Consider the following 24976-nt stretch of genomic DNA (forward strand, 5'->3'; position numbering starts at 1 on the left):
TTATTTCGTTTTGTTTCCAGGCAAGTTGAATGCATTTTGCGCTGCGGCTCTGCTGCTGCTCTGCTGCGGCGGCTGCGTTGAGTTGTTGTCGTTGAGTTTTTGTTTGAATTAGTCTTTGTGATTTGGTGGGTATACGATTTATAGTAGTTGTTGTATCATTATTATATTAGCGTTTAGGTATTATCTATTATCGTGTCTCTTGAATATACTCTGTTTGCTTCTGCTGCCCTCCGCATTTCATCATCTCTATCAACATTTAAGGTACGTTGCACATTTTGTCCGCTTTTCGGGGGATAAACATAAACTGTACGTTATGTTGCGCTTCTAGCGTCCATTTTTTTGAATTACTCATAAATATTATTATATTTATAATTTTACTTATTAATTAATTTTCAAGTCTATTTGCGTATCACGTTTAAAACAATGTTCAGTTGTGAAGTATCCGTTGTTAGACATATAAAGTTCTGCTTCCTCTGCTCGACGAATTCCATCTCGACTAGTCCTCTTCGTCCCATTTGGTTCTTCGTGTATCTTAGCCTGGCTTCCATGGGTTGTTGTACTGGTTGCAGCTTGTCGATTGGGCCTTCTCTAAAAAGTTTGCGCATTGAAGTTGACAGTGGGTGGGGGCTGATCTAAAGCTATATAGCGGGGAATTTTGCATCTTTTTTGCTGTGTGTTTATTTGTTCTCTTTGTCGTTGTTGCTGTTGATGTTCTTTCATCGGTCGGCTGTGTGAGGACAGTTGTTTGTGTGTTGTATTTTGTTTACTTTCCGCTTTCCTTGAAACAGTTTCTCGCTCTTCTCTCTATAGCTTCTCAAATTTGTTTTATTGTTTCATGATACACACTTGAGATCACAAACATTACTCTTGTTTTTTTTGTTTTTGTTTAAAAAAGTTCAATTTTCCAGTTGAAATGTTTTCGCTTTTTTTTGTAAAGGTTTTTTCATTTTGCATTTTTTGTTTTATCTTTTTGTTTAATTTTTTTTTTGTTTGTTTTATGTTCATTTCGATTTTTTTGCAACTCATTGACGGGTTCGGGGTCCACCGGGTGTTCAAGCCATTCAAGTCGATCCTCCAGATCCATCTTCGGATCCAGCTCCAGATCCGGATCCTGCTCCAGATCCTGTTCCTGCTTCTGCGTCGCTGCTGCAGACACTGATCCTCCAGCACCAGAGGGGTTACGACTGCACGTTGAGCAGCAGCTTCAGGTTGTGCGTGTCGAAGTCATCGAGGAGGTTCCGCTTCGAGCGGCCCGTCTGCATCGGCACCGGGAACTTGGGCATCGACGGCATCGTCATGGGGAGCTTCCCCTCCGACCTGGACAGCGTCCAGTGCTGGGGCGGCTTGGGCAGCGCCGTTGGAGCTGGTGCATCGAAGCACTTGCTGCCCGCGAAATGCGTCAGTGCGGTGGGTATGAGTGGGTGCTGCTGCTGCTGCATCTGCTGCTGGGGCGAAATCTTTCCGCCCAACGGGGGACTCTTTCTCTGCTTGCGAGCCGATCCTCCGATGCCTCCGATTCCCGGCGAGAAGCCTCCACCCAAAATGGTGGCCGGTGACTGGCGCACCTGCATCGCTCCCGGTGGCGAACGACCTCCTCCGTTCCGCCGATTGTTGTTGGCAAAGAAGAAGCCTCCACCGCCTCCAGTGGATCCCTGCTGCTGCTGCGGCGGCGACTGGCGCTGCTGCTTGCTCTTGGATCCGGTCGACTGGGATTGGGACTGGATTTGGCGCAGCCTCTGGTTGGGGGGCGTGGCCAGGGAGGATAGACCCAGGCCCAGGCTCGTGGGCGAGGTGCTCAGGAAGTGGGCGTTGTTTGTACTGCTGGCAATACTGTTGGAATGTGCAGTTACCAAGGGCGTTGCTGGTGCGGATGCGGACACGGATGTGGGGGAGACGGGTGCGGATGTGGGCGAGGGGGTGGATGAGTTGGATGCGGAGCTCGCTGATGATGAGGCTCCCTTTTTTAATCGTATGGACTTGGTGGCCGATGCGGTTGTCATTCTGATGTTGTTCCTAACGCTATTGTGCGAGTATGTCATAGTAATTTCGTCGCTTTCCGATCTCTTCTCTCAATCTCTCCTCCTATTAAAATTTCTGCTGTTTTGCCTTTTTTGTTTTTGGTTATTTCGCTAAATTAATGCTTAACGTTAAATATCACACGCACTTAAATCAATTCTTTATAAATCGAAACCAAACTCCTTCTGCTGCTATCGAGATGTTGATCTAGCTGCGCCGCTCTGTTTTCTTTGGTTGCTGATAATCGCCGAAGATGAGATGCCCTCCTCCGAAGTTCAAAGATTCCAAAATAAAAACGAAAAGGGCGACGGGCGGCCGAGCACGTAGCTGCTGTTCCACACCTCCTGCTTCTGATTCTGATTACGTTACTGATTCTGGGACTCGCCTTTATGTTTATGTACAGCTGCTGTTTACTTTACTTTATTTAGTTTTACTTGTAACGTTATGTATTGTTTATCAGTCTGTTGAATTATCTCTTTACTCTGGTTAAGCTATCCTTAGCTATAATTTCGCAAACTCTTCTCTGTCCTCCGCTGATTCAACTGCTGCTCTAGCATTCCAAGCCGTGCTGATCCTGTTTTTGGGGAGAAATGGAGAAGAGCAAAGGATACCATTGAGCAAATGATGGGATTCATTGGAAAGTGTATGGAAATGGAGTCAACATAAAATCATTTGATAGAAGGGTCTTTGAACTTGTAAAAACTTATTACAAGGTAGATAGAATTCTAAGAATTCCATTAGGTTAGGAACCTTATTTGTTCAGATGCTCAGTTTTAAATGATTCTCCCATTTTCTGTACAATTTTAAACTGACTTGACGAAAAGTACATTTATTTGCAAAGATAAAATGATGGCTGCTATTTTAAGACTATGCAATGATGTTAAAGAAAAATTGAAGAAATGGAAAAACAAATTAAAAAACAAAGATGTTTAAAAAGAAAAGTTTAAAATAAATTGAAAATCAAATTGAAAAACAATTGAAGAATTGTACCCTTGTTTCTTGAATTCTAACTTTAAAATGAGTCTTCTAATTGAGAAGAGGGTTAGGTTATTAAGAGGGTTAAAAACGTATCGAACGGAACATATATACCGCCGAACACACACACAGCTACCTATTTTACCTCAAACCCCTTGAGCGGCATTACATGGGTTATACAAAGTGGTTCTATTATGCTGACCGCCTTTGTGTGTATAATAAGAAACGGGGAGAGCCGAAAAGGGAAATAAGACATGTAACGATTCGATTTCCAGGTAGCAACAACCTGTAACATAGTGCTAACTACGTAACGGCTGCATTATCGCGACCGAGTGTGTGTCTGTGAGCAGTACATTTGTGCTATTTACGTCAACAAAAGGTGTTTGTTTGGCTCTGCTCGTAAACAGTGGACGTCAGAGGGTCGAAAGCCATATACATACGTATGTGTGTACATATGTATTTTTTGCGAGAATACCTGAATTAATGAATCAACACATACGCACGCATACATACATACGTGCATACACACACACTCGGCGATAACCAACACAATTGCGACTTACTTTTTTGCCGTAGACCTTCTCACACCGACGAGTGTGTGCGTTTGTGTGTCGCAGTTTTCTCAGCCACTTCGTTATACAGATTCCGATTTTTCGACAAGCGTTATTTACAAAATGGGTTGAGTTTGGGTTAAAAGTTGCCTTGATTTAGCTGATTCACTTTAAAATGTTGCGGAAATTTGATTTAGTTTGCGTTTTGCTGGTTTTTCGGACTCTAGATGGGCTTTTTGTTATGTGTGTATGTGTTCGCAGCTGTGTATATATGTGAGTGTGTGTGTGTATTGTAAAATCACTTTCAAAATGGCGACGGGCTGGCTTCGTATTTATATATTTATATATATAGATGTAATTCCGCTTAAAGCTTTCTCTTCACTTACAGACGAAGGCTCAAAAAAATCACACTTTCAACTGATTCTGATTCGGATTTAGTTAAACTCTTATGTACACCACCGTCTATTGCGCAGCGTTTATTTCGAATTTGCATTTATCCGTTACTTCGCTCGCCAAGTACTCCGTTTTCGTGTGCCTTTCTGTAGCCTCACTCGTTGTACTCCGACGCGTATTAAAATATTAAACGTTACACAAATATTTGATTTATATCACTTAACTTAGGACATTTACAATATGCGTTACATATATATTTATTTTTGTAGCAGAAATTTTAATCGATATCTTTATCTTCTTCGCTTATTCTTGCTCTTTGCGCATCGGTACGCTTCTCTCGAATTTTCCACCATGACTCACACATACGCACGAGTGCGCGGGCTTAAATACGGCGGGGTTCAGTGTTACCAGTTCATCGGGGTTTAAACAAGCTAAATATGACTGTGAAAGTAGCTAGAAATAGCTATAAATATGGCTGTAGCTAGAAAGGGCTGGAGAGTTATATTATTGTGGCTTGAGTTTCTGAATTGTGCTTCTGTAGAAAAACTGTACTTAAAATTTTAGACATTTATTATAGATGTAAATGGAATTGGCAATTTTCTTAGGTTATTTTAATTTAAATAACAAACTTTGAAAGATGTATAAAGACCCTCAACAGTCTGATTGTAAATTGCAATGACTCCCACTAGCCGCTAATCCCACATTTCCTAAATTAAAACCGCTAGATCTAGTGGGGAAGCAGCTTAGTTGACAACACAGACCTGGAACCGAGGTATATATCGATATATAAATATTATCGATCTGGCAGTCCGATAAGTACTTAGCCTCACCGCCCGATGGCGCTGTTGAGAAATGCGCTTTATGGGCTGGTGGAATCATTGGGCCGTACTTCTTCAAAAACGATGATGGCCAGAACATTGCAGTCAATGGTGATCGCTATACAGCCATGATTACTAACTTTTTCATTCCTGAATTGAACAGCCATGATGTCCAGGAGCTCTGGTTCCAACAAGACGGCGCCAAATGTCACACAGCTCGTGCCAAAATCGACTTATTGAAAGACACTTTTGGTGACCGCCTAATTTCACGTTTTGGACCAGTAAATTGGCCTCCAAGATCTTGTGACTTAACCCCGCTAGACTACTTTCTGTGGGGCTATGTATAGTCATTGGTCTATGCGGATAAGCCACAAACGCTTGACCATTGGGAAGAAAACATTCGCCGTGTTATTGCCGATATACGGCCGCAAATGTTGGGGAAAAGTCATCGAAAATTGGACGTCCAGATTGGAATACATCCGAGCCAGCCGTGACGGTCATATGCCAGAAATCATATATAAAATGTAATGCCACAAGATTATCTTTCGAATAAAATGAATAAATGAATAAAATAAATTCATGTCAATCGAATGATCCATCGTTGTTTTATAGCAACTTAAAGTTCTATACATTTCATGTCATTTCAACAGGCGACAAACGAACTTTTATAATAATTTATTCCCGCTACCTGGTATAAACTGAGTTGCTACCTGAGTTAGCTACCAGAGTTGTCACATCTGCTGTTTTGAAAAATCGAAAAGGGCGCTTAATTTGAAAATAATAATAAAATGTCAGTTGCCGGGTCGTACCTTTTGGAAATCCATTACCTCTAAATGGGTTTTATGTAGGTAAAGATATAATTCGATAAAAAGGTAGGGTACTTCTGTTTTGACAATAATATAATCCAATGAAAAACAAATTTTATTTGTATTCTTAGAATAAAAGTGAAAGCCGGGCAACTTGTTGTTTTTTAAGGCTCTTATTATCTTATTTAATGTCAATTGCAATAAAGACGAGCAATTAGTAATTACAAGTAACGAACCATTAGGAAAATGTGAAATAAAAACAAATATTATTCGCAGACATATCACGTTCTTTAAAGAGGCACGTTTGCCAATTTAAAATTGAGTCATTCAAACGCGAAATCAATCTAATTAAAGTTTGTCAACTTCCCCATTTTTGGCATAATATCTTAATTTTAATTACTGACGTTCAAATAGAATTAAACGCCCTTACTGTTTTATTGTCATAGGTTGCAGTTGCATCACTGTTACACAATCTTCGGCACTGAGAAAAAATATCAGGTTGCATTTTCATATTTTTTATACAATTTCAGTACCTTTGAAAATTGATTATTTAAAAATAATGTCAATTCTTGTCTTTGGATATATGTACACCTCAAAACAAGGAAGCTTTATAATATTTTTTGTGCGAAAGTTGTTTCTCCGTGATTGAGGGACGGTATGGATAAAATGATGTTATAGTATAGATTTTTCAGGATGTCACCGTGGGGTGCCCCGCAAAGTGGATAATAAAATAAATGTAATGAGAACCGCTTTCAACCGGCGACGCGTGTCACTCAAAACCCGCCCAAGCTCAGATCCAGCCTGATCAAACCCATTATCTATCCAAATTGCTGTCCAGCATCATCATTATCATCTCGTTGACCCGCCATTGTTATCCCGCTGGCTCTGTAGTCGTATAAACAAGTGCACTTTATGTTTACTTGGCTGTTTTTAATACCCATCAATCCGCGATTGTGTGGGTTGAGGTGAGAGATACGGTTCCCATCATGTATGTGTCGTCTGTCTGTCCATCTATACATAGGTACTCACAAATAATCTGTAGTTGTAGCTGTGCTATTGTTCATGAGCCCGGCTTCGTATATAAGGTGATCAATCTCGTAGTCTAAAATTCAGTTCACTTCTAACGCGTTTCGAAGCCGGTTTTCGCGAAAGTTTTTATTCTATTTGTGACTTCGTGGAAATATTGTTTGTTATTCAAAATGCGTTTCGCTCTGTTTGCTTTTCTAGGTAAATACCCCTTTACGAATTACCACCTATGTAAAAAAATAAAAAGGGAATACCTAGTTCAGGGATCGAAAACAAAAAAAGATAAGCTACTTCACAGATCCACCAAAAAAATTTGCTTCAAAAAATACAAGCAATTCAGATCTTACTTAAGACTAGGAAGAAAATACCTAGTTATATTTTAGACAACAAGTCTTAAATTGTTTAAAGCAAAAATGGTGATGTCATTCTCTAATTCATTTTATAGAAATCAAAGCATGTAGTTTTTCAATAAAATTTAAGCAGATTAATTTAATTGAATATATTTCAGTAGTACAAAGTGGTTGGTATTAGTCTTCCCATATTAATATTATCATCTTTATTCAGCTCTGTGCCTGTTGGCATTCGTCCTGGCCACTCCGGCCAAGGACACCAAGAAGCCGGCCGCCAACAGTTGCCAGCGAAACTGCGGTGAAGTCTACGAACCCGTTTGCGCCAAGGCCAAGAACAGCAGCAAGGAGCGACTGATCACCTTCGGCAGCCCGTGCGTCATGTCCAACTACAACTGCCAGCACGCCGATGACCGTAAGGGATCCCTAATTCAATCCATATAGAATGTAATCCGATTTAATCCCTTCTCAGCATTCGAGCAGAAGTCCAAGGGCGAGTGCGGCGGCGGAGTCAGCGTTCGTCTCTCCTAAAGACCCGTGTAGCAGTCCAATCTTAATTCGTATTTACAACTAAACATCTTTCACTAATGGTGCAATAAAATATTCATGTACTTTTTATTGCAACGGGAAGGTTTTATTTCTTTTCGAAGCAAGCTTATACTTTGCACAACATAACAAGGAATTTAATTAGCTCATGGGATTGCATAGAATTCCCCCCTAAAATACAAACGTGGACATGCCATTCATACAAGATCAGTTCCAGCTATCCGTCAGTATCAATGAAAGTCGTATCCTATACTCCTATGCACTTATCAGCAGTCACGCGGCCAATCTGCAGTAAAAATCAAAGCGTTAATCAGTTGGAGTGATTCAAGTGCAGCGGGAATTGGTGAAGATAAACTAGTCATTGGGAAGGAACATCAAATATATGTGAATTATCGGACTAGCTTCACATATGATTCCAAACTAAATACATTAATAGTTTATCTTAACCGCTTGCCACTGTATTCACACTAATTGACTCACCACTCACAGAGCTCTAGCGAATAATCGCATACTACGACCTAATGCCAAGTATCTATATAGTATATGGTATTGTATTGTATTGTAGTTTACTTATAGCTTTTTTAGTAGTTGTTCAGAGATACGCTCCACTACATTCACAGATTCCGTGCCGCCCCCTTAGATGGCCTCCTTCTTCTGCTGCTTGACCTTGTAGTCGGCCAGGGCGGCTTTGATGGCATCTTCGGCCAGCATGGAGCAGTGCAGCTTGACGGGCGGCAGGCGCAGCTCCTTGGCGATGTCCGTGTTCTTCAGCTTGCCCGCCTCGTCGATGGACTTTCCCTTGACCCACTCGGTGGCCAGGGAGCTGCTGGCGATGGCCGATCCGCAGCCGAAGGTCTTGAACTTGGCATCCACAATCTTGCCGTTCTCGTCCACCTTGATCTGCAGCTTCATCACATCGCCGCAGGCGGGAGCTCCGACCAGGCCGGTGCCCACGGTGACGTCCTTCTTGTCCAGCGAGCCCACGTTGCGCGGGTTCTCGTAGTGTTCAACGACCTGTGGGTGGTGGGTCAGAAGGTGGGTTAGTCACTGGGGATTATTTTACAGTCCTTATCACTTTGCGTGCTGCTTGAAACGCTGTCTATCAAAACGACAACAAAGTCGGCTCTTATCTATATTATACAGCTCCTAGATATTACGAAAGAACTTTCCGCGCGGCAGTTGCCAATTTCGGGGGGGTGTCTAAACTTACATTTTCGTGATATAATGCCACCGGCACACTCTGCACGCGCTTCAGCTGCGATCGCAGCAGCCGGGAGGAGTTTCGCACCAGGGACATCTTGAGTTGATTTAATGGTTGTCACTTAAACAAATCAATAAATAGACCAATTGTTGTGAAATTCCAAGAGAACGGAAAAACACAAACTACTGCGTGTTAAAGTCAGCTGTTTGCGAGTGTGACCGTTCCCGTGTTGAAATGGAAGGCTCACAAATATCGCTATCGATAGGTAGTTAATTTTTCATTTATTTTTTACTTCCATGAATTGTAGTTGTTGTCCAAGAGAAATATTTAAATAAGCTTATAACTAAGATGTTCTTAATAGGAACTTGAATTAAAAACTCAAGTTTGAATAAATTAGTTACGTACGAAATTTGCATCACACTTGGCGTTGGCAATGCCCCTGTGTGGTATGACCGTCTGGTTGGTATTTCGTCGCCCCTCCCCTACGGTCACTCCCTAATCACCAAGTTAAATATTGCCCACTATTTCTGCCAACTTCCCATATTTCTACTGCAGCAGACTATGAGTTTCTGAAACGAATCCCGTAGGTCGATATTATCCACACCCAGTCATGACCTCACGCAAGCGAAGTGGCAGCGGCTCCACCAAGAGGCCCAAGGAGAAGGTTTGTTCCGGGGCATTTGCCGAGCTCCGCCCTTGGTGATTCGTGATTTGGATAAATAATTGGATTCGGATTCCCTTTCAGGTGGTCTACATCTACGAGCTGCTGTGCCGTGGCGAGGATCCCAGCAGCGAGAGCCCCGAGTTCTGGAACGAGTTCTTCCTGCTGCAGCCGAACTTCGAGGCACTGGAGATTGAGATCGGAAAACTCAACAATGAGCAGCTGCAGCTGGTCAAACCGAATCTGAACACCCTCTTCCAGAGGTGCATCGAAATGCTGGACACGGGTAGAGAACCTAGACCTTTATCCGTATACCGCAAGCCATCTATATTCGTTGTTTCCCCCAGAAGACCATCCCAAGCGTCTGTGCAACAGCCTGCAGACGCTGTGCTCCCTGTTCTACGGCATTTTCAAAAAGTCCAACTCAGATCCCACGTGCAACATCCTCAACGAGATCTTCGGCCACGAGAAGATGGACGAGTGGCTGAAACTGCTGATGCAGTACTGCAACCGCATCCTGCTCGGCGATGTGCCCGAGAATGCCCGCTTCATGTGCCTCAAGCTGCTTCAGGTCCTGGTCACGGGCACCGACAATGTCAACCAGAACGCCCTCTTCGAGCACCTGATGATGCACAGCATGTTCGACGCCTTTGTCCGTCTGCTAAGCGACCCTACGTTCCGCACCCAGCACGGACACGATATCGTCATCCTGCTCACAATCCTGGTCAACTATCGCAAGCACGAGGCCACCAATCCCTACGTGGTGCAGCTCTCCATACTCGCCGATGAACTGGCCCTGAACGGGTGAGTACATCTAGTTAACCCTTCTCCACTCGCAAGCTTGTAAATATATAAAGCTAAATAAACAAATATTTCACACTTGGTGATTCAAACCAAGTTTTCTTATGTGCCAGCAGTTGGTGGCTGACGTCATTGAATAGATAATAGATAACTTGCCACGCGCCCTCATATCTTTTTTCAAAAGTAACGAATCTTTATCTGCATTCCAGCTACGGCCAAATGATATCGCAGTCGTTGATTGACTTCTGTCGCCAGTACATCCAGAGCCTCAACAATGTGCAATCCTCCTCCTGGTTCTCATCGCTGTCCAATATTGTGGGCAACATGTTTGTCTCGGATGAGGGATGCGAACGGGTCCAGCAGATCAAGGCCAACAATGGCCTGCTCCTAGCCCTCTACGAGGCAGTGCACTTAAATAGGAACTTCATCACAACTCTGGCCCACACTCAGGCGGAGTCCAGTGCCCCGCCCTCGCCCAGTAACACGTTGAGTCTGGCCCAGCCCGTACCGGATTTATCCAATGCACCCATCATCGACATTACCCAGTATCCCACCAATCTGCTGGTGGCCGTCTTTCAATACTGCTCCATCGTGATGCAGGACAATAAGAACGAGTCGAGCATTGCTAATCTAAAGCTGTGCTTCCTCATCCTCACTTGCATTTCGGAGGATCAGTACGCCAACTCGATGATGCACGACAGCAATCTGACCTTCAAGGTTATGCTGCATCGGGCGCAGATGCGTCATCGCAAGCTGAATGTAGATCGGGTGGGCAAATCCCAGCCATTGGCTGCCACTCTACTAGATCTGCTGGTGGAGTTTATAGTTTCCCACTTGATGAAGAAGTTCCCCATGGAATTGTATTTGCTCTGCATTGGCGTTATCCATCGAATCCTGTGCTATCAGAAGAGGTGTCGGGTGCGGCTTAACTATCCTTGGAAGGAACTCTGGTCTGCGCTGATTGGCTTGCTGCGATTCCTGGTCAACCAGGAACAGACTCTGGTCAAAAAGTGCAACATATTCCATTTGTCACTGCAGGTGGTGAACATATTTAATCTGTTTATCACGTACGGCGATACTTTCCTGGCCACCACAAACAGCTATGACGAGCTCTACTATGAACTGAACCGCGAGGAGAAGGTCTTTACGGAAATACATGCTATGGGTAAGGTTTTGAGAACCTCAAATACTTTCTTATAGAAATCTATAATATTATTTTAAATTTCAGTTCTTCGCTATACAACGATGGGGGAGTGCGAGTACAAAGACGACGTAATCAAACTATTGAACGCCTTGGTTAACATCCTGGCCATTGTGAAGCACTTCCAGAACAAGATCAAGGAATGGCTGGCGGAACAAGGCCTCTCTACGCCCACGGAGGAGCAAATACTCGATGTGGTGCGCAAGAACTACGACCTCACGCTGAAACTGCAGGATTCCCTGGACCAGTACGAACGCTATGCGGAAGCGCCGCTGCACACCAATTTCTTCAAGCTGATGGTGCGCGATGTGGTCAACGATACTCGCAAGCACATCTACGGATATGTGAAGGAGGCCGTATCCGTTATTCCCGACCAGGAGATACTCCTCACCACCTCTATGACCTCCGCATCGGCGGGAATTCCGAATGCTGCACCAGCAGCCGCAGTGCCAGAAGCAAAAGCCACGCCTGCCACGTAGGAATTTGACCTCGACAGACTATCAGACTGTTTAATTGTTTCTTTTGCTTAGTTTTGTAATTATATTTTAAATAATCAAATCTCTAGAAGCGTAAACTCGATGTAATCTGTAAGATTTAAAGTGCTTTGCGAGTCTATGTTAGCTTTCGTTGTGAAGCAGTGCACTTAAAGCAAATACATATATTCAGTGCAAGTTTTTTACGTACGTATACAAAATATATCGCGTGTATATATAACAAAGGGCAGTTTTAATTGTAACTCCACTATCTTTATGCACTGTGCAACCAGATTTTTGTTTCTGAATATCCCCAAACCGTTTTTTATCAGTTTTCGTTCTTACATTTATCTCTTACCTATACACATTGCACATCCATATTAACTCTAGAATTTAGAAAGGACCAGAATGACCTGCCTGGAACGTTAAAAAATCAACATATGAGGACCATTTTATGGGTAGCTTATAAAGAGCACTGGATGCTGAGCACTTCAGGTACCTGAGTATGTATAAATATAGAAACGATTTGAAGACGTATCTCAGTCCTCTCGAACCTGCGGCAGTGAAACTAGGATATTCCCTTTGTAAAATGGAAACTATAATAAATTGTGATTTGTGCTTCAAGAACATCAGTTTCGTGGAATTCGAAACGCATTACGAAGGCTGTGTAGGTCGTGACAATGCTTTCGAAGTGTTAATGAGCAACTCGTCTTCAAAACCAACAAAACGCGCATTAAAATGGAAAGATCACCAGATGTTCGTCAAAGAAAACCCACTTAAAAAATCGAGTAATTCGGATGATTACAAGATAGAGTGCCGCGATTGCAATGAGGTCTATAATTCAAAGATGCAAATGCGGCATATAATATCAGAAAAACACAAGTTTGCTCTATTAACCCATATAAAACGCAATGCACATATTTTGCCCATTTCAATAGAGTCACACTTTCCCATAAAATCGTATCGAATTTACCCCAAAGAAAGTACGACAGACCTGAACGAACTGATCGATCAGTGCGACGATGATATTCACAAGATTTTGCTCTATTGTCTGAGCGAATACAGAAGTATTAAGTTCACTTTGAAGGTCTACGGAGTATATGTTGACGAATCCGTAGTAGGTCAAAACTTGGAAACTGTAGAGTATTTTGCTACACCTTATAAGGCGGCATACGAAACTGATTCCCTCGTCGAACAATTTTCCGATGCTCTGAAATACTTAATATGTTCAACCATAGAGTTTCAGCATTCCAAGGAGTACCGGGATTTGTCAATAAAAAGTTTTAATTATTTTGAGCTCACGGCAATAAAATTGGAGCACACGCCTGCTGCTGGGTTTGTTCCTGCTCCCCCAAAGATAAAAAGTCGTAATGCCATTATTAATGTACGAAATAATGATAATTTCTGTTTCAAATGGAGTATATTGGCTTATTTTGAATTTATAAAATTTCAAAATACTACTTTTCAAAAGGATTCGACAAAGAAACATAAAAGAGAATGTTTAACATCCCCCTCACACTATAGGGTTTTGGATATTTCCAAAGACATAATTTATTACGATGATGTTAGACTGGACTTTTCTGGAATAGAGTTTCCTATAGGTATAGAAGGCATTAGGCGATTCGAAGGTAGTAACCCGGACTTCAGCATTAATGTTTATGAAGTCGATGATGATGGAAACAACGTCGTTGGACCGACTTTAAGAACGAAGGAAATACGAGTCCGTCATATTAATTTGCTGGCTTTACATAATGGGAGTGATGAAACAATGCATTACGCATACATTACAAACATGTCCAAACTATCCTATTCACAATTTACAAAATCAAAAGCGTGTGCTAATTTTTGTGAGCATTGTTTGCAATTTTATCCTGTGAAAGGCAGCAAGCCTCATGATTGTGGAAACGAACCGGAGGCCATTTACCCCATGCCAAAAAGTAAACTCTATTTTAGATCGCGCTCAAAAAGCATATCTCCGCCGGTTGTCCTTTACGCCGATATAGAGTCTTCTTTGGAATCTGTATCTTCGGCAGCTTGGGCTGCCTCTTTTTATATTGTCCACTATTATAACCCTCATTTAAATGAAATCTTTACGTTTGATGGTAAGTGCTAATAAACAGTTAAAAATAAATGTATTAATTATATTTTTACAGGTTCCGATTGCATAAAGAAGTTCTGCGAAACAATGAAAGATAAACTGCGCGGCCTGTATTACAAGTACTGGAAATACCCAAAAACCAAAAATCACACCTTTGACGAAAATACGCAAATGTCTGGAATATGTAGTGTCTGCAACGAAGAAGACGGCGCAGATATGGATAGGTTTTTCCATCAATTTTCGGGAGTGTACCTGGGCCCTGTCCATGAGGCCTGCAAAACCAAGTTTAAGCTGTTTCATCCGTTTTTTCCAGTAGTTTTCAATCATCTAACTAGATTCGATATAAATTTATTATTTAGTGAACTGGGAAAAGATGTAAAAGCCATTCCTGGCAATCAGGGGTTGTATTCAATGTTTATTCTAAATTATGTGATCAGTGGATGTGATCGGTTTCAAATTAAATTTTTAGACTCCAGTAACTTTTTGCGTTACAATGTAGAAAAACTGTTCAGCTACTTGGTTAAGGACAAATTAACAAATCTCAGGAATAAATATCCAGGTTTGCAATTTGAGCCGATGTGTCAGAAAAGGGTATTCCCCCAAAACTACTTAGAAAGTATGGAACAACTTCAAGATCCACAACTACCTGAAAAGGAACTTTTTCTGTACTTCCAAAAAAATACATTTAGTCTTCAAGATTATAAAATTGCTTGTCAGGTTTGGGATATTTTTAATTGCCATAGTATTGGAGACTACTTAAAAATTTACTTGGAAAGAGATGTTATTATTTTGGGCGACGTTTTCGAATACTTTCGAGGCCTGTGCCTAAATGTATATAACCTCGACCCACTAAACTATTCTACAGCTCCTTCAATGTCTTGGGATGCGATGCTGAAAGTTACAAAGATAGTTTTGGATTTAATTAGTGATCCCGAAATGCATTCTTTTTTAAAAAGCGCAGTACGAGGGGGACTTGTTCAATGCAACCAAGAGGACGTCACAGCAAATAATGAACTCTTAAATAGTTTCGATCCCAGTAAACCCATTACCTATTTAGCTAGCATTGAGGCAAACAACTTGGACGATTGGGCGATGAGTCAGCCACTACCATTCTCTAACTTCTCATTTTTAAATGATAAGCAAATTCACCAATTCGATGCTACCAAAATATCTTCAGATGCAGATGTAGGTTACGTTTTGGAAGTAGACCTCGAGTATCCCACTGATCTTTATAGAAGTCATGATGGCTTGCCTTTTTGTCCTCAAAATCGAACTCTTTCAAGTGGATATCATCAAATAGTGACTGCCGATTTCAGTCACAAAAAAAATTATGTTATTCATTTAAAACACCTGCAATTATGTTTACAGAATGGGCTGGTCTTAACGAAAATACACCGAGTATTATCTTTCAATCAATGCCGATGGTTAAAAACCTACATTGATGTTAATAGATTGCGAATAAAGTTGTCTGAGAATGAGTTTGAAAGGAATTTTTTTATGTCAATGAATAGTTTTATAGTTGGTAAATCATTGGAAAATGTGGAAAATCATTGTGATATTGTACTATTGACACATTATCGGTCAGGACGGAATTCCCCTGGATTTAGACAAAGAGTTACAAGAAATAATTTTCGAGGCGTTGAGATATTTCAAAATAATTTAGCTGCAATCATGTCAGCCAAGACCAACATTTCTAATGATAAACCATTGTATATTGGAGTTACCGTCTTAGAAATGTCGAAATGGTTTATGTACGAACATTATTATAATTTTCTTTCTGTTAGAAGTCCTTCTTTAAAATTAATCTATGTCAGTAATAATTTATTTGTTGCTTTGCTTAGGGAAAATTTTAAGAAACTGATGGAAAAAAATTCAGAACGCTTTGATATGTCGAATTATTATAAAGGCGACCATAATAATACTTTAGAATTAATGCAAGACAAATATGGCGGACAAATAGTGGCAAGGTATAAGTATGTATAAGAAATAAGCGTATAAATATAAAATATACATATATATAATAAATATTAATATCGAAATGTTAAAGAAAAACATCAGTTTTTATCCAAAAAATAAAGGGGTTAGGTAGTGGTCCAAATGTGGAACCTTGTTGAACGCGGAATTAAATTTCCAATAATTTTGCATTCACACCTAAAAATTTTATTTTTGATCAATTTTTTCAAAAAAAGACGGTGCTACCCCTTACAAAAAAGGCAAAATTTGTGAAATTTTTAAGTTTGAAGTATCAGGCAGAAAATGACTGCGATCAATTTTCTAGCTTGTTAGCTGTCCAAAACAGTGCGTGTTTTAGGTTTCGTACCCTTTTTGACAAAGTTACGCCAAAAAAGGTGAAAGCAAAATATCGGTTTTAGCCAAAAAGCAAAAATCTTAATTTTTCACCCAAAAAATTTGTCGTACAAGTGTGGAGTGTCGTACCTTGTTAAACGCGCAATTAAATTTTTAATCAATTGGCATTCACACCTAAAATTTTTATTTTTCATCAATTTTTTCAAAAAAAGACCGTGCTACCCCTTTAAAAAAGTGCAACTTTTGCGAAAATTGTCATACCTAGTTAATCTATGTAAAAACTCATAGTAACTTAGATTTAATGCGGCGAAATATTGACTGAGTTTAAGGGAAAATATATTAGATTAAGAAAATGTACATATGAACATGTAATATTATATTTTTAATAAGTATTAAAAGTCGGAAAAACTCTAAAAAATATATTTTATTATATTATTTATCTTGTTTTACCATACTTGACCTCCCTCATTTCAATTAATAATTTCATATAGTGATTATTATTGTTGCTCTTTTATTTATTCCCAAACTGTCCACGTGTGTATAATCTTTAATACAAAATGCGTATAAATATTTGTATAGTGTGGTTTTCTTTCTGGTTATACAGGCGCGTGTATAGGCTCTAAGGATATCGCTACGATTTATTAATGTGTATGGTATATATTATAACTGTTGCATGCAATACTTGCACGCAATTAACAAGTCGAATGCAATTAAAATGAATCGAGGGTCGAAACAATATGCGAATATCTAATAAAATGTCAAATATATCATTTAAAATGCGCTAAAATTATGTAAATATATAAAATACATAGTAATTGGTTGCTTTAAAATATACAAAATAATTTGTTTATGAAACTAAAGTCTAGTCGCTTTATACAAATATCCTTTGCATTCGATTGATTAATTTCTAGCTCGACATTATAGTTCAAAGGCAGAGCCAAACGATCACTCAAAGGCACAATTAACAGACAATATTGAATTAAATTAAATATATATTATAAGCAATGCCTATCTCTACCTCTTTGCTGAGCTCATTTCGCTTGCCCTGGAATTGCGGCCTTAATGGTATACATTTCATATATGTTATGCTATTATGGATCTATTTACAATTGCTTATATCGTTGAAGTGGGGGATGAGTGCTTATGTAGTGCTGCAAATCTTCGTGATTAGAAGTGATCCACCTTGACGGACACTGTGTGGGCGGCGGCATTGCTGGGCAGATCGATGTTGTCCCACTCGGTGTGCAGGTTCTTCTCGCTGTCGGTCGCCTTGAGAGCCAGTCCCAGTGATGCAGTTCGTCCGGCGCAGTGCGGAATGTTGAGTGTAACCGGCACCAGGAACTCAAGGCCCTGCGGCCCGCACATCACCAGCGGTGACAGCATAGTCTCACCTACGAGGGCAAATAATACGATAATTAGTGGGAGATATTAATTATATTTTAATAGTAAATGCAATTAGGGTTGTGTTTAATATTGTGTTATAGGATGTGTAAGTTGGCACAGGCATAGAAGACATTCGTTCGGAAACGTAAAGTATACGTGCTAGTTTTTGAAGAGATAATAGGGCTATAGAAAACTTTAAAAATAGGAAACCTAATCTTCTAAAATAATGTTAAATGCTGGAAAGTGTTTAGGTTTTAATATAAATGTAGATGAAATTACATGCCTTAACTACATGTTAGTATCACATAAAACTACAACTAATGGTTAGTCTACTGCAAATCACCAGCCACCACTAAGAAAAGCTTTAAAACGCAAAACATAAATATTAAAAACAGAAAAACTAGATAATGCTGCAAAAAAACAAAGACACGTGTTCGTTTTTTAAGAGGTTTGTGGTAGTGGCTGTGTTTTTTGGTGGATGGATACAATACGGAGTAGAGTGTATGTGTGCTTTTGCTTAGGGGGACCAACCATTTTCCATGTCCAGCGGAGGACCGCCGACGGCCTGTCCCATCCGGGGATCGCTCACGGTGAAGTAGATCTCCTGGCGCACTCCTGGCGGAATGGCTCCTGGCGGGATCTGCAGGGAGACGTGCCACAATTTATCCGCCAGAGTGCCTCCGTTCGAGTCAAAGAATCCGCGGGAGGTGCTCGGTTCACGGGGCAGGGTGGGAAAGGGTCCCCCGTTGGCCGGAGGAGCGTTATTCACTGGGCCGGCGATGGGCAGGGACATGCTACTGCTGAACGGAGTACTGGTGGCATTGGGTGGACCCACCGGCAAGCTGGCCTGGGATGTGTACTGGGTTTCTATGGATGTGCAGCTGTCGCCGATGGGGGAACTCGGCGGGGGAGCTGTACGTTTCAGGATGTTCGAGATGTGGAAGGGAGCCCTGCCGGAGCGAGGAGTCGGGGGTTGGACAGGAGCCGGCGGAGGTGCCAGCGGAGGAACCTGATCCGCTGCCTCAAAGACATCATCAGACTCGTTTTGTGTTCCACTGGCCAGCATCCCCTCATTGTGCTGGTTATTCTCAATGGCTGTTGGATGCTCTGTCTGTTCCGCAGAACTTTCAGCCTGATCCTCCTGAACCTCCTCCTCATCTACCTCATCCTGTACCAGAGGAGCCCTGGCCGGATTTTCTATCACCGTATCCGAAGATTTTTGCAGATCCGATCGACTTAAGGTCGAATCTTCGACCTGCTCCTCAGGCTGAGCATTGATCTCCACTTGGATCTGCTCTGATTTGCCCTCCTTCTCCTTCTTTTCATCTGTCTCATTCTCTCGGGACTGGAGGATGCTCTCCTCCCGGGACTCGTAAATGGGCGCCGGTCTGCCCATGTCCCTTTTGGACACATAGATCGGCTCCGCCATGCTGTCCAGGGCTTCCCGTCTGGTCTGATAAATCTGATCCCTCAGCTGGGCCTTAGCTTCCCTGCGACTCTGGTAAATGGCCTCCGGGTTGGATGCCTCCGACTGGCTGCTGCTGCTCTGCGGGCTAAACTCCCGTTCCATATCCCGCTTGCCCTGGCTAATCCTCTCCTGCATCTCCCGCTTCGACTGGTACAGATGATTTCGCTGCATTTCCCGCTGCATTTCACGACGGGATTGGTAGAGTGGCTCCTCCTCGGGCTGCTCATTGGCTGCTCCCGGATAGAACCTTCTGCGAGTCATCACCTCGGAATTGGGTGCCCTCCGCTGATCGGGCAGCATGTAGGCTCCGTTGCGGGTCTGATAGACCTCCTGGGGATCTTGTTCGTAGCCGGGACTGATCATTGGTCTCCGGGCGGGTCCTGGGTTTCCTCCTCGATCCGCTGTCGTGGTGCTGTGACGCCTTACGATCCTCCTGCCATTCCGGCCACCAGAAGCAGCAGCTGCCTCTGCCTGTCTCCTCTCGAGATCGATGCATGCGCGATTCGCGTAGAGATCATATTGGTCATAGCCGTAACCATTGTCCTGGTGATGCTGCATTCGCGGAACTGTGTTGCCTATGTTCCCATAGATATCCTCACTCTCTAGGTTCTGATAGGTACTATTCATCATCTCCTGCTGCTGCGTCGGATAGTGACCACCTCTTTGGTAATAGGGATCCTGCGGATGGGGTGGCATCATGCCTTGCCCGCCGTGGGAACGCTCCTCGAAGCCAGCCGGATAGGTGGGATACTCATCCGGATAGTAGGGTCTCTGCACACCCCTCTCTAACATGGATTGCTGGCGTCGCAGGCCCTTGGGCTTCCGCTCCGGCTCCACCATGCTGTTCATCCTCCTCAGGGGCCTCGTGCTCTTTAGCAGGGCATTCTTGAGGGCCACCAGCGGGCTTTTCAGCACGGATTTCTTCTTCTTGTGCGGGGGCAGTGGTGGCGGAGCCATCTCCATGCCATGGTCATCGTAATACTGCTGCTGCGGCGGCTGCTGCTGGTGGTGCGGGGGATACTGCTGACGAGGCTGGCTATGACCTCTAGAGGTTCCATAGTGCCCGTAATAGTTGGGATCTTGGGCCTGGGGAGGCCGCTCGTGGGGATAACGAGGCGCTGAGCGGGATCTCTGCATGTGATGCCTTTCGGATGGGTGGGCGGCCGGAGGGGGCATGTTATAGTAATCATCGTAACGCTCATCGTACGGCTCCATCTCGCTAAAGATTCATTGCATGATTCGGAATGTTTGTGGGTAATTAGCAGGGGGTTTTCAAAGGTTTTGATCAGGGGGATTTTGTGTGGTGTATAAGTACTCCGATCCTAACTTTGTATTTGGAAGAGTTCGAGACCGAATATCTATTTTACTAAGGGTCACAGTATGCGTAAAATTTTTTTAAATGTTTCTGGAAATTTATTGGGCTCAATCTTTGAAGATATATATATGTATATAGGTGATTTTTTGATAATAAAATTGTACATTCGGAAACAAGAATATGTTGAGCCAAAGTTTAACGGGAACTAGGCTAAAAATTTCTCCTTGTTTCATAATTTAAATGCTAAATATAAAAACATATAAAAACCCTAAAAACTTGGCATTTTATTCCTGCAAAACTTTCGCCAAAGACACACAAGAAGCGCATATGTAAAATATATCCTTATAGTAAATTAAATACTTTGCAATTAACCAAAACTGTAGAGAAAAATAAATACCTTTTACCAGTTTAAATTTTACACTCTAGTTTAAAGTAGTTTGTGGTTAGTTATTATTTTTTATTAAAAAAGTTGAATTTACCCAAAACCGTAGTTAGATTCAAGGTGAACTTTCAAATACCCGAGAAATCTATTAAGAGTAGTTGTTCAAGAACAATCAGCTAAAAGCATGATCATAATAAGTAGTAGTACGAGTTTGAGTTTAAGAGTAGAGAAATGTGGATACGACTCTGTACTGTATAGTAAAAATAACAAGAAGTTAACCCGAAAAATGTTTTATTTTCGTATTCGCTTTCATTTTTTATGTGCGTGATGCGCTCAACTTTTTACAAATTTTGTTAAGCTTTAATTTATGGTTTGGTTAATAATTTTGGTTATTGCAAAATACAATAATTATTCTGAATTATGTAATATATGCGATCTGTTTTCATTGTTGTGCGTTTTTCGTGAAATTTTTGCATCGAATAATTTGTAATGACCAGCAACCGTATGAAATTATGAATAGATTGGCATAATGATCGATTGATTGACTGATTGTTTGGCTGACTGATTGACTGGATGTTTTTCGACAGAGTATTGTAAAGTACAAAAATGGCATTTAACAAGAATATAAAACATTTTTCGTTAACACAAATGTTGAAAATTGAGGGGGATCAAAGAGATTTCTGTATGTTTTTCGTGTGTGTGTTATATTATTTATTTTTTTTTTTCGTTTGGGGAGATGTACTCCTGGAGGAGCAATAGATTTATCAAAGGAATGGACTCTTTGGGGGCTACGGGTATCTGGCGTGGACTCACCTCATGTTGTGATGGTGCCCGGCGGCAGCTCCGATTTGCGGTTTACGATAAAGCTCAAAGGCCGAACCACGCTGCTCCCGACTTCCAGCCAAATCCAGGGCATGGCGCTCAGGTGTATGGGGGGGCAGGTTTCCTAGAGGTAAGTATATGAATTAGGTATTATTTTAGGGAATTCCTAGAATTTTGCAATTAAAATTAATTAAAATTGCAGATAGTTTTAGGTTGGATTCCTCAATGTACGGTTAAGGTTGAAGTATCTGTTAGGTTAACATGGAATTTAGCTGTTCGGAAATACAAAAATTTGCTTTCTCAATGTAAGTTTTATTTTATGACACATTTGCATCAGAGTTGTAATGCATTATTAAGAAATTTGGCAAACTTGCCTTAACAGCATCTTAGCTCCATGTCAAAAGCTAACATGACATTGAGAAATCGGTAGTAAATAAAATGACTTAATAAGATTTGGGTTGGAATTAGAAAGGTCGACACAACAACTGATTGCTGTGTGAATTAGGCGCTTCTTTCTTGATGGAAAACCACCCACCTATTGGCGGTGGCATGCCGCGATGTGGTGCTATGTAGGGTCCTGTGCCACTGCCCCCGTTGTAGTGGTGACTGTTGCCATTGTAGCCATTGGCCTGCGGATAAGGTTGTGGGGGCGGAGCCTGTCCGTAGTTGCCATTACTGCCTCCGTAGATGGGTTGCTGCTGCTGCGGAGGCGGTGGTTGCATGTGTCCATTGCTGGGTGAGCCCGGAGTCGCCTGCTGGCCGTAATGATGATGCGAAGGCGTTGGCGGATAGTAGAAGCCGTTGGGGGAACGTGGCGAACCGGAGTCCTAAAAAGGGGATTTCACAAATGAGTTAGGGTCCCAAAAAGGTGTCATCTAAGGATAAACTTACCCCATTTTCCCAGGGAGTGGTGCCACCACTTCCACTGCTGCCGCCACTCTGCACCGGTGGCCTGTAGTTCTTGGGCTTCGGCGGTGGCACCGGCTTGAACGGTCCACTGCCATTGCTGCTGGGCGTTCCGCTGCCGTTCATCTGGCTCTGGCCATTGGGCACATTCGGAGGTGGAACCACGCCGTGTGGCGCCGTCTTCGGCAGCTTAGTGTAGTCCGCTTGCGAGACGGAGTTGTTGCGACTGATTCATGAGGTTTTAGGGATTGTGGATCGGGTGATATAGTTGCGTTATGGGGTGGCAGTGGTTTTGGAAGTGTGATATTGACAAACAGTTGATGATGGCGAGCACAAAACATAAGCAAGAAAGAGAAAAAAGTTTATGTAATTATAAGGAGATGTGTGATAGACATATGATAAATATTCAAAGTGCATTCAAAGGGCATTCAAAAGTCTGGGTCAATCAGGTGTGTATATCATTTATTGCAATTTGGACTAGGGGCTCTCAAAAGATATTTACATGGTTGGTTTGGGGCTAATACATTCACAAGATATTTTGAGAAATAAAATACGATATTAAACAGATCAAAAATATTTTTTAAGGGGGACCGAGGGGAATTATTAAAGGACTTCTCTAGTGCATTTTCGCATACAAAAAGAGTCGTAGTTTATCTAATATTTAAGTTCGTTTTCGATTTCGTTGCTTAGACCAGAGTGTCGTAGGCCGAGGCACTGGACATCAGGGCAGGGGGTGGCAGTGGTGCCAGTGGAGCCATCAGGGCATGCAGACGAGGTGCAGCGATGGGCCGGCGATCGAAGCCGCCGGAGGAAAGGCGGAGGAGCTGCTGCTGGGTCAGCTGAAGCCCGCAGGACATGGGAAGGGGCATGGGCATGGATAGGGGCGGCAGTTGAAGGGGCAAGGACGAGGGCAAAGGTGAGAGCGACAACGAAGACGAGGGTGAGCGCGAGTGCTTCAAATGCAAGTGCTGCAAATGGGGCGCATGGAGGTGATAGCGTCTAATGGACCAGGGACACACAGATATTTCATATTCATATATTCATATTCAGAGAGATACAAAAGAATATATTTACGACACAGTCGACAAATGCATGCGAGTGAGTTGAGAAATAACGACGTCGCAGGAAAAAGAGAAAGTAAAGTAGTTGGTTTATATATTTTTGACAGAGCCTCTCGATATGTACAGATTCTTAGGGATATCCTAAACAAGGACTTGGGTTATACCAGTCATACCTGTATTTTCCGTAATCCGTTTTGGTCTCCACCAAAGGCTTGCGCGGGCTGCTTTCTAAGCCCAGATTTGAGGGACGCTGCGGTGTACCATTACGGGGATCTGAAAAGAACATTATTTATAAATATATAAATATGAAATCAAGATGGTTTCGTAGAATTACTAACCAATATTACGGGACGCATTCATCTCATGATAGTGCGGCCTGCCTGGGCTGCTCTGGCGGTTCAGATCGTTGGGTCCTCCGAAACTGCGATGATCATGGGGAGTGCGGCCGTAGTCATGCGACTGACCCACCGGAGGCAAGGGGCGACCACTAAAAAGTACATACAAAATAAATATAAATAAAATGAAATATTAAAATAGATATAACCAAAACCACCTAGCATTTGGCACTGATTTGAGATCGTCGGGTGCATTGGGACCCAGTCGGCCCAGGTTCTGCATGGCCATTTGTGTATTGTTGTACGAATCGTAGCTGGACACACTGTCATAGGTGGATGCACCTCCTCCGGTGCCACCTCCGCCTCCATTAGCCTTCAGCTGGGCATTCAGACGAGCCTGTCGCTCCAGGGAGGCATGGGTTTGCTGCTGCTGCTGCTGGCGCTCCAGGGTTTCAGCTGCCCCAGAACCGACCAGAGCATTTCTGGTGATGTACTCCGCCTGGACATCATCCTGCACCACAGCCTTGCCGAACAGACGCTCCTGGGCACTGCGACCCAGGGTTCCGTTTCGCGATGATGAGCCCGAGGTGTTCAGCGGGATATCTCCTGGCTTGGACTGGCGATCGATGCGGGGCGGCAGATCAGGGGCATTGATCCCGTAGAGGGATTGTGGCCTCACTGCAGCCGGATCGACTCCTACTCCTCCTCCACCGCCGCCTGGCTGCTGCGGCTGAGGTGGCACACTGGTGCCGTAGATGCTGTACTTGCTGGAGTCCATGGTCTGGCGGCGATTGGGATTCGCGGGGACACCATGGTCGTAGGGTACCTGTGGCAGGTGCATTGCAAGGTGTGGTGAGTGGGTGGCGAAATAGATTAGTCAAAAGGTAGGTTAAAAAGGTCAACAAAATCATTTTAATATTGGAAACGGTTTTATTTAATTATTTCAGAATATATATATAATTATTTCCAATTAAATAAATATTTAATAATTTTGTTGACCTTTGTTATTTTTATGCATTTTATTAGGGCGCTTATAAAGTTGTAAAGTTTGGTTCGATATTCTTTTGTATTTGTTTTTAGTGGA

General features: G+C 42.5%; 6 protein-coding genes across 19 annotated transcripts in view; 3 read left to right on the forward strand and 3 right to left on the reverse strand.

The window, feature by feature from the left end:
- Positions 1 to 1042: 1042 nt before the first annotated feature.
- On the reverse strand, positions 1043 to 4289 carry LOC108031596 (pneumococcal serine-rich repeat protein). Its single transcript, XM_017105174.3, has 2 exons — positions 3555 to 4289; positions 1043 to 2590 (listed from the first exon to the last, which is right to left on the reverse strand). Exon 2 carries the CDS (start codon positions 2037 to 2039, stop codon positions 1179 to 1181), a length of 861 nt encoding a protein of 286 aa, XP_016960663.1. The 5' UTR covers positions 2040 to 2590; positions 3555 to 4289; the 3' UTR covers positions 1043 to 1178.
- Positions 4290 to 6631: 2342 nt separating this feature from the next.
- Positions 6632 to 7556, forward strand: LOC108032204 (vasotab). The gene is made up of 3 exons (XM_017106062.2): positions 6632 to 6786; positions 7150 to 7347; positions 7405 to 7556. The coding sequence occupies exons 1-3, from the start codon at positions 6759 to 6761 to the stop codon at positions 7461 to 7463; spliced, it is 285 nt and encodes a 94-aa protein (XP_016961551.1). The 5' UTR covers positions 6632 to 6758; the 3' UTR covers positions 7464 to 7556.
- On the reverse strand, positions 7542 to 8905 carry LOC108032202 (iron-sulfur cluster assembly scaffold protein IscU). Of its 2 annotated transcripts, XM_017106061.3 has the most exons (4): positions 8689 to 8905; positions 8049 to 8492; positions 7959 to 7996; positions 7542 to 7764 (listed from the first exon to the last, which is right to left on the reverse strand). In XM_017106061.3, the coding sequence occupies exons 1-2, from the start codon at positions 8773 to 8775 to the stop codon at positions 8115 to 8117; spliced, it is 465 nt and encodes a 154-aa protein (XP_016961550.1). In that variant the 5' UTR covers positions 8776 to 8905; the 3' UTR covers positions 7542 to 7764; positions 7959 to 7996; positions 8049 to 8114. The 2 variants fall into 2 exon arrangements, with proteins under 2 accessions (XP_016961550.1, XP_016961549.1); XM_017106060.3 differs by having other exon boundaries at positions 7959 to 8492.
- Positions 8906 to 9148: 243 nt separating this feature from the next.
- Positions 9149 to 12038, forward strand: LOC108032069 (armadillo-like helical domain-containing protein 3). 2 transcript variants are annotated; one of them, XM_050889487.1, is made up of 5 exons: positions 9149 to 9343; positions 9425 to 9626; positions 9691 to 10144; positions 10351 to 11306; positions 11370 to 12038. In XM_050889487.1, exons 1-5 carry the CDS (start codon positions 9290 to 9292, stop codon positions 11819 to 11821), a joined length of 2118 nt encoding a protein of 705 aa, XP_050745444.1. In that variant the 5' UTR covers positions 9149 to 9289; the 3' UTR covers positions 11822 to 12038. The 2 variants fall into 2 exon arrangements, with proteins under 2 accessions (XP_050745444.1, XP_016961376.1); XM_017105887.3 differs by having other exon boundaries at positions 9150 to 9343; positions 9688 to 10144.
- An 857-nt stretch (positions 12039 to 12895) lies between these two features.
- LOC122818670 (uncharacterized) lies at positions 12896 to 16543 on the forward strand. The gene is made up of 2 exons (XM_044093602.2): positions 12896 to 13917; positions 13969 to 16543. The coding sequence occupies exons 1-2, from the start codon at positions 13584 to 13586 to the stop codon at positions 15894 to 15896; spliced, it is 2262 nt and encodes a 753-aa protein (XP_043949537.2). The 5' UTR covers positions 12896 to 13583; the 3' UTR covers positions 15897 to 16543.
- Positions 16544 to 16714: 171 nt separating this feature from the next.
- LOC108031374 (tight junction protein ZO-1) overlaps positions 16715 to 24976 on the reverse strand; it is an 87741-nt gene continuing 79479 nt past the window's right edge. For 7 of the 12 annotated variants that reach the window (XM_050889482.1, XM_050889481.1, XM_050889483.1 and 4 more), the window contains 8 exons: positions 24111 to 24718; positions 23896 to 24044; positions 23731 to 23830; positions 22482 to 22722; positions 22126 to 22417; positions 21582 to 21714; positions 18135 to 20290; positions 16715 to 17611 (listed from right to left, as the gene is read on the reverse strand). In XM_050889482.1, coding sequence (XP_050745439.1) covers positions 17388 to 17611; positions 18135 to 20290; positions 21582 to 21714; positions 22126 to 22417; positions 22482 to 22722; positions 23731 to 23830; positions 23896 to 24044; positions 24111 to 24718 — 3903 coding nt within the window. In that variant the 3' untranslated portion in view covers positions 16715 to 17387. Of the gene's footprint in view, positions 17612 to 18134; positions 20291 to 21577; positions 21715 to 22125; positions 22418 to 22481; positions 22723 to 22804; positions 23496 to 23730; positions 23831 to 23895; positions 24045 to 24110; positions 24719 to 24976 lie in introns of those variants that run through there. The other 5 variants (XM_017104716.3, XM_017104720.3, XM_017104715.3 and 2 more) reach the window with 4 other exon arrangements.

Source organism: Drosophila biarmipes, chromosome 3R (assembly GCF_025231255.1).
Source record: "Drosophila biarmipes strain raj3 chromosome 3R, RU_DBia_V1.1, whole genome shotgun sequence".
Lineage (NCBI taxonomy): Eukaryota > Metazoa > Arthropoda > Insecta > Diptera > Drosophilidae > Drosophila > Drosophila biarmipes.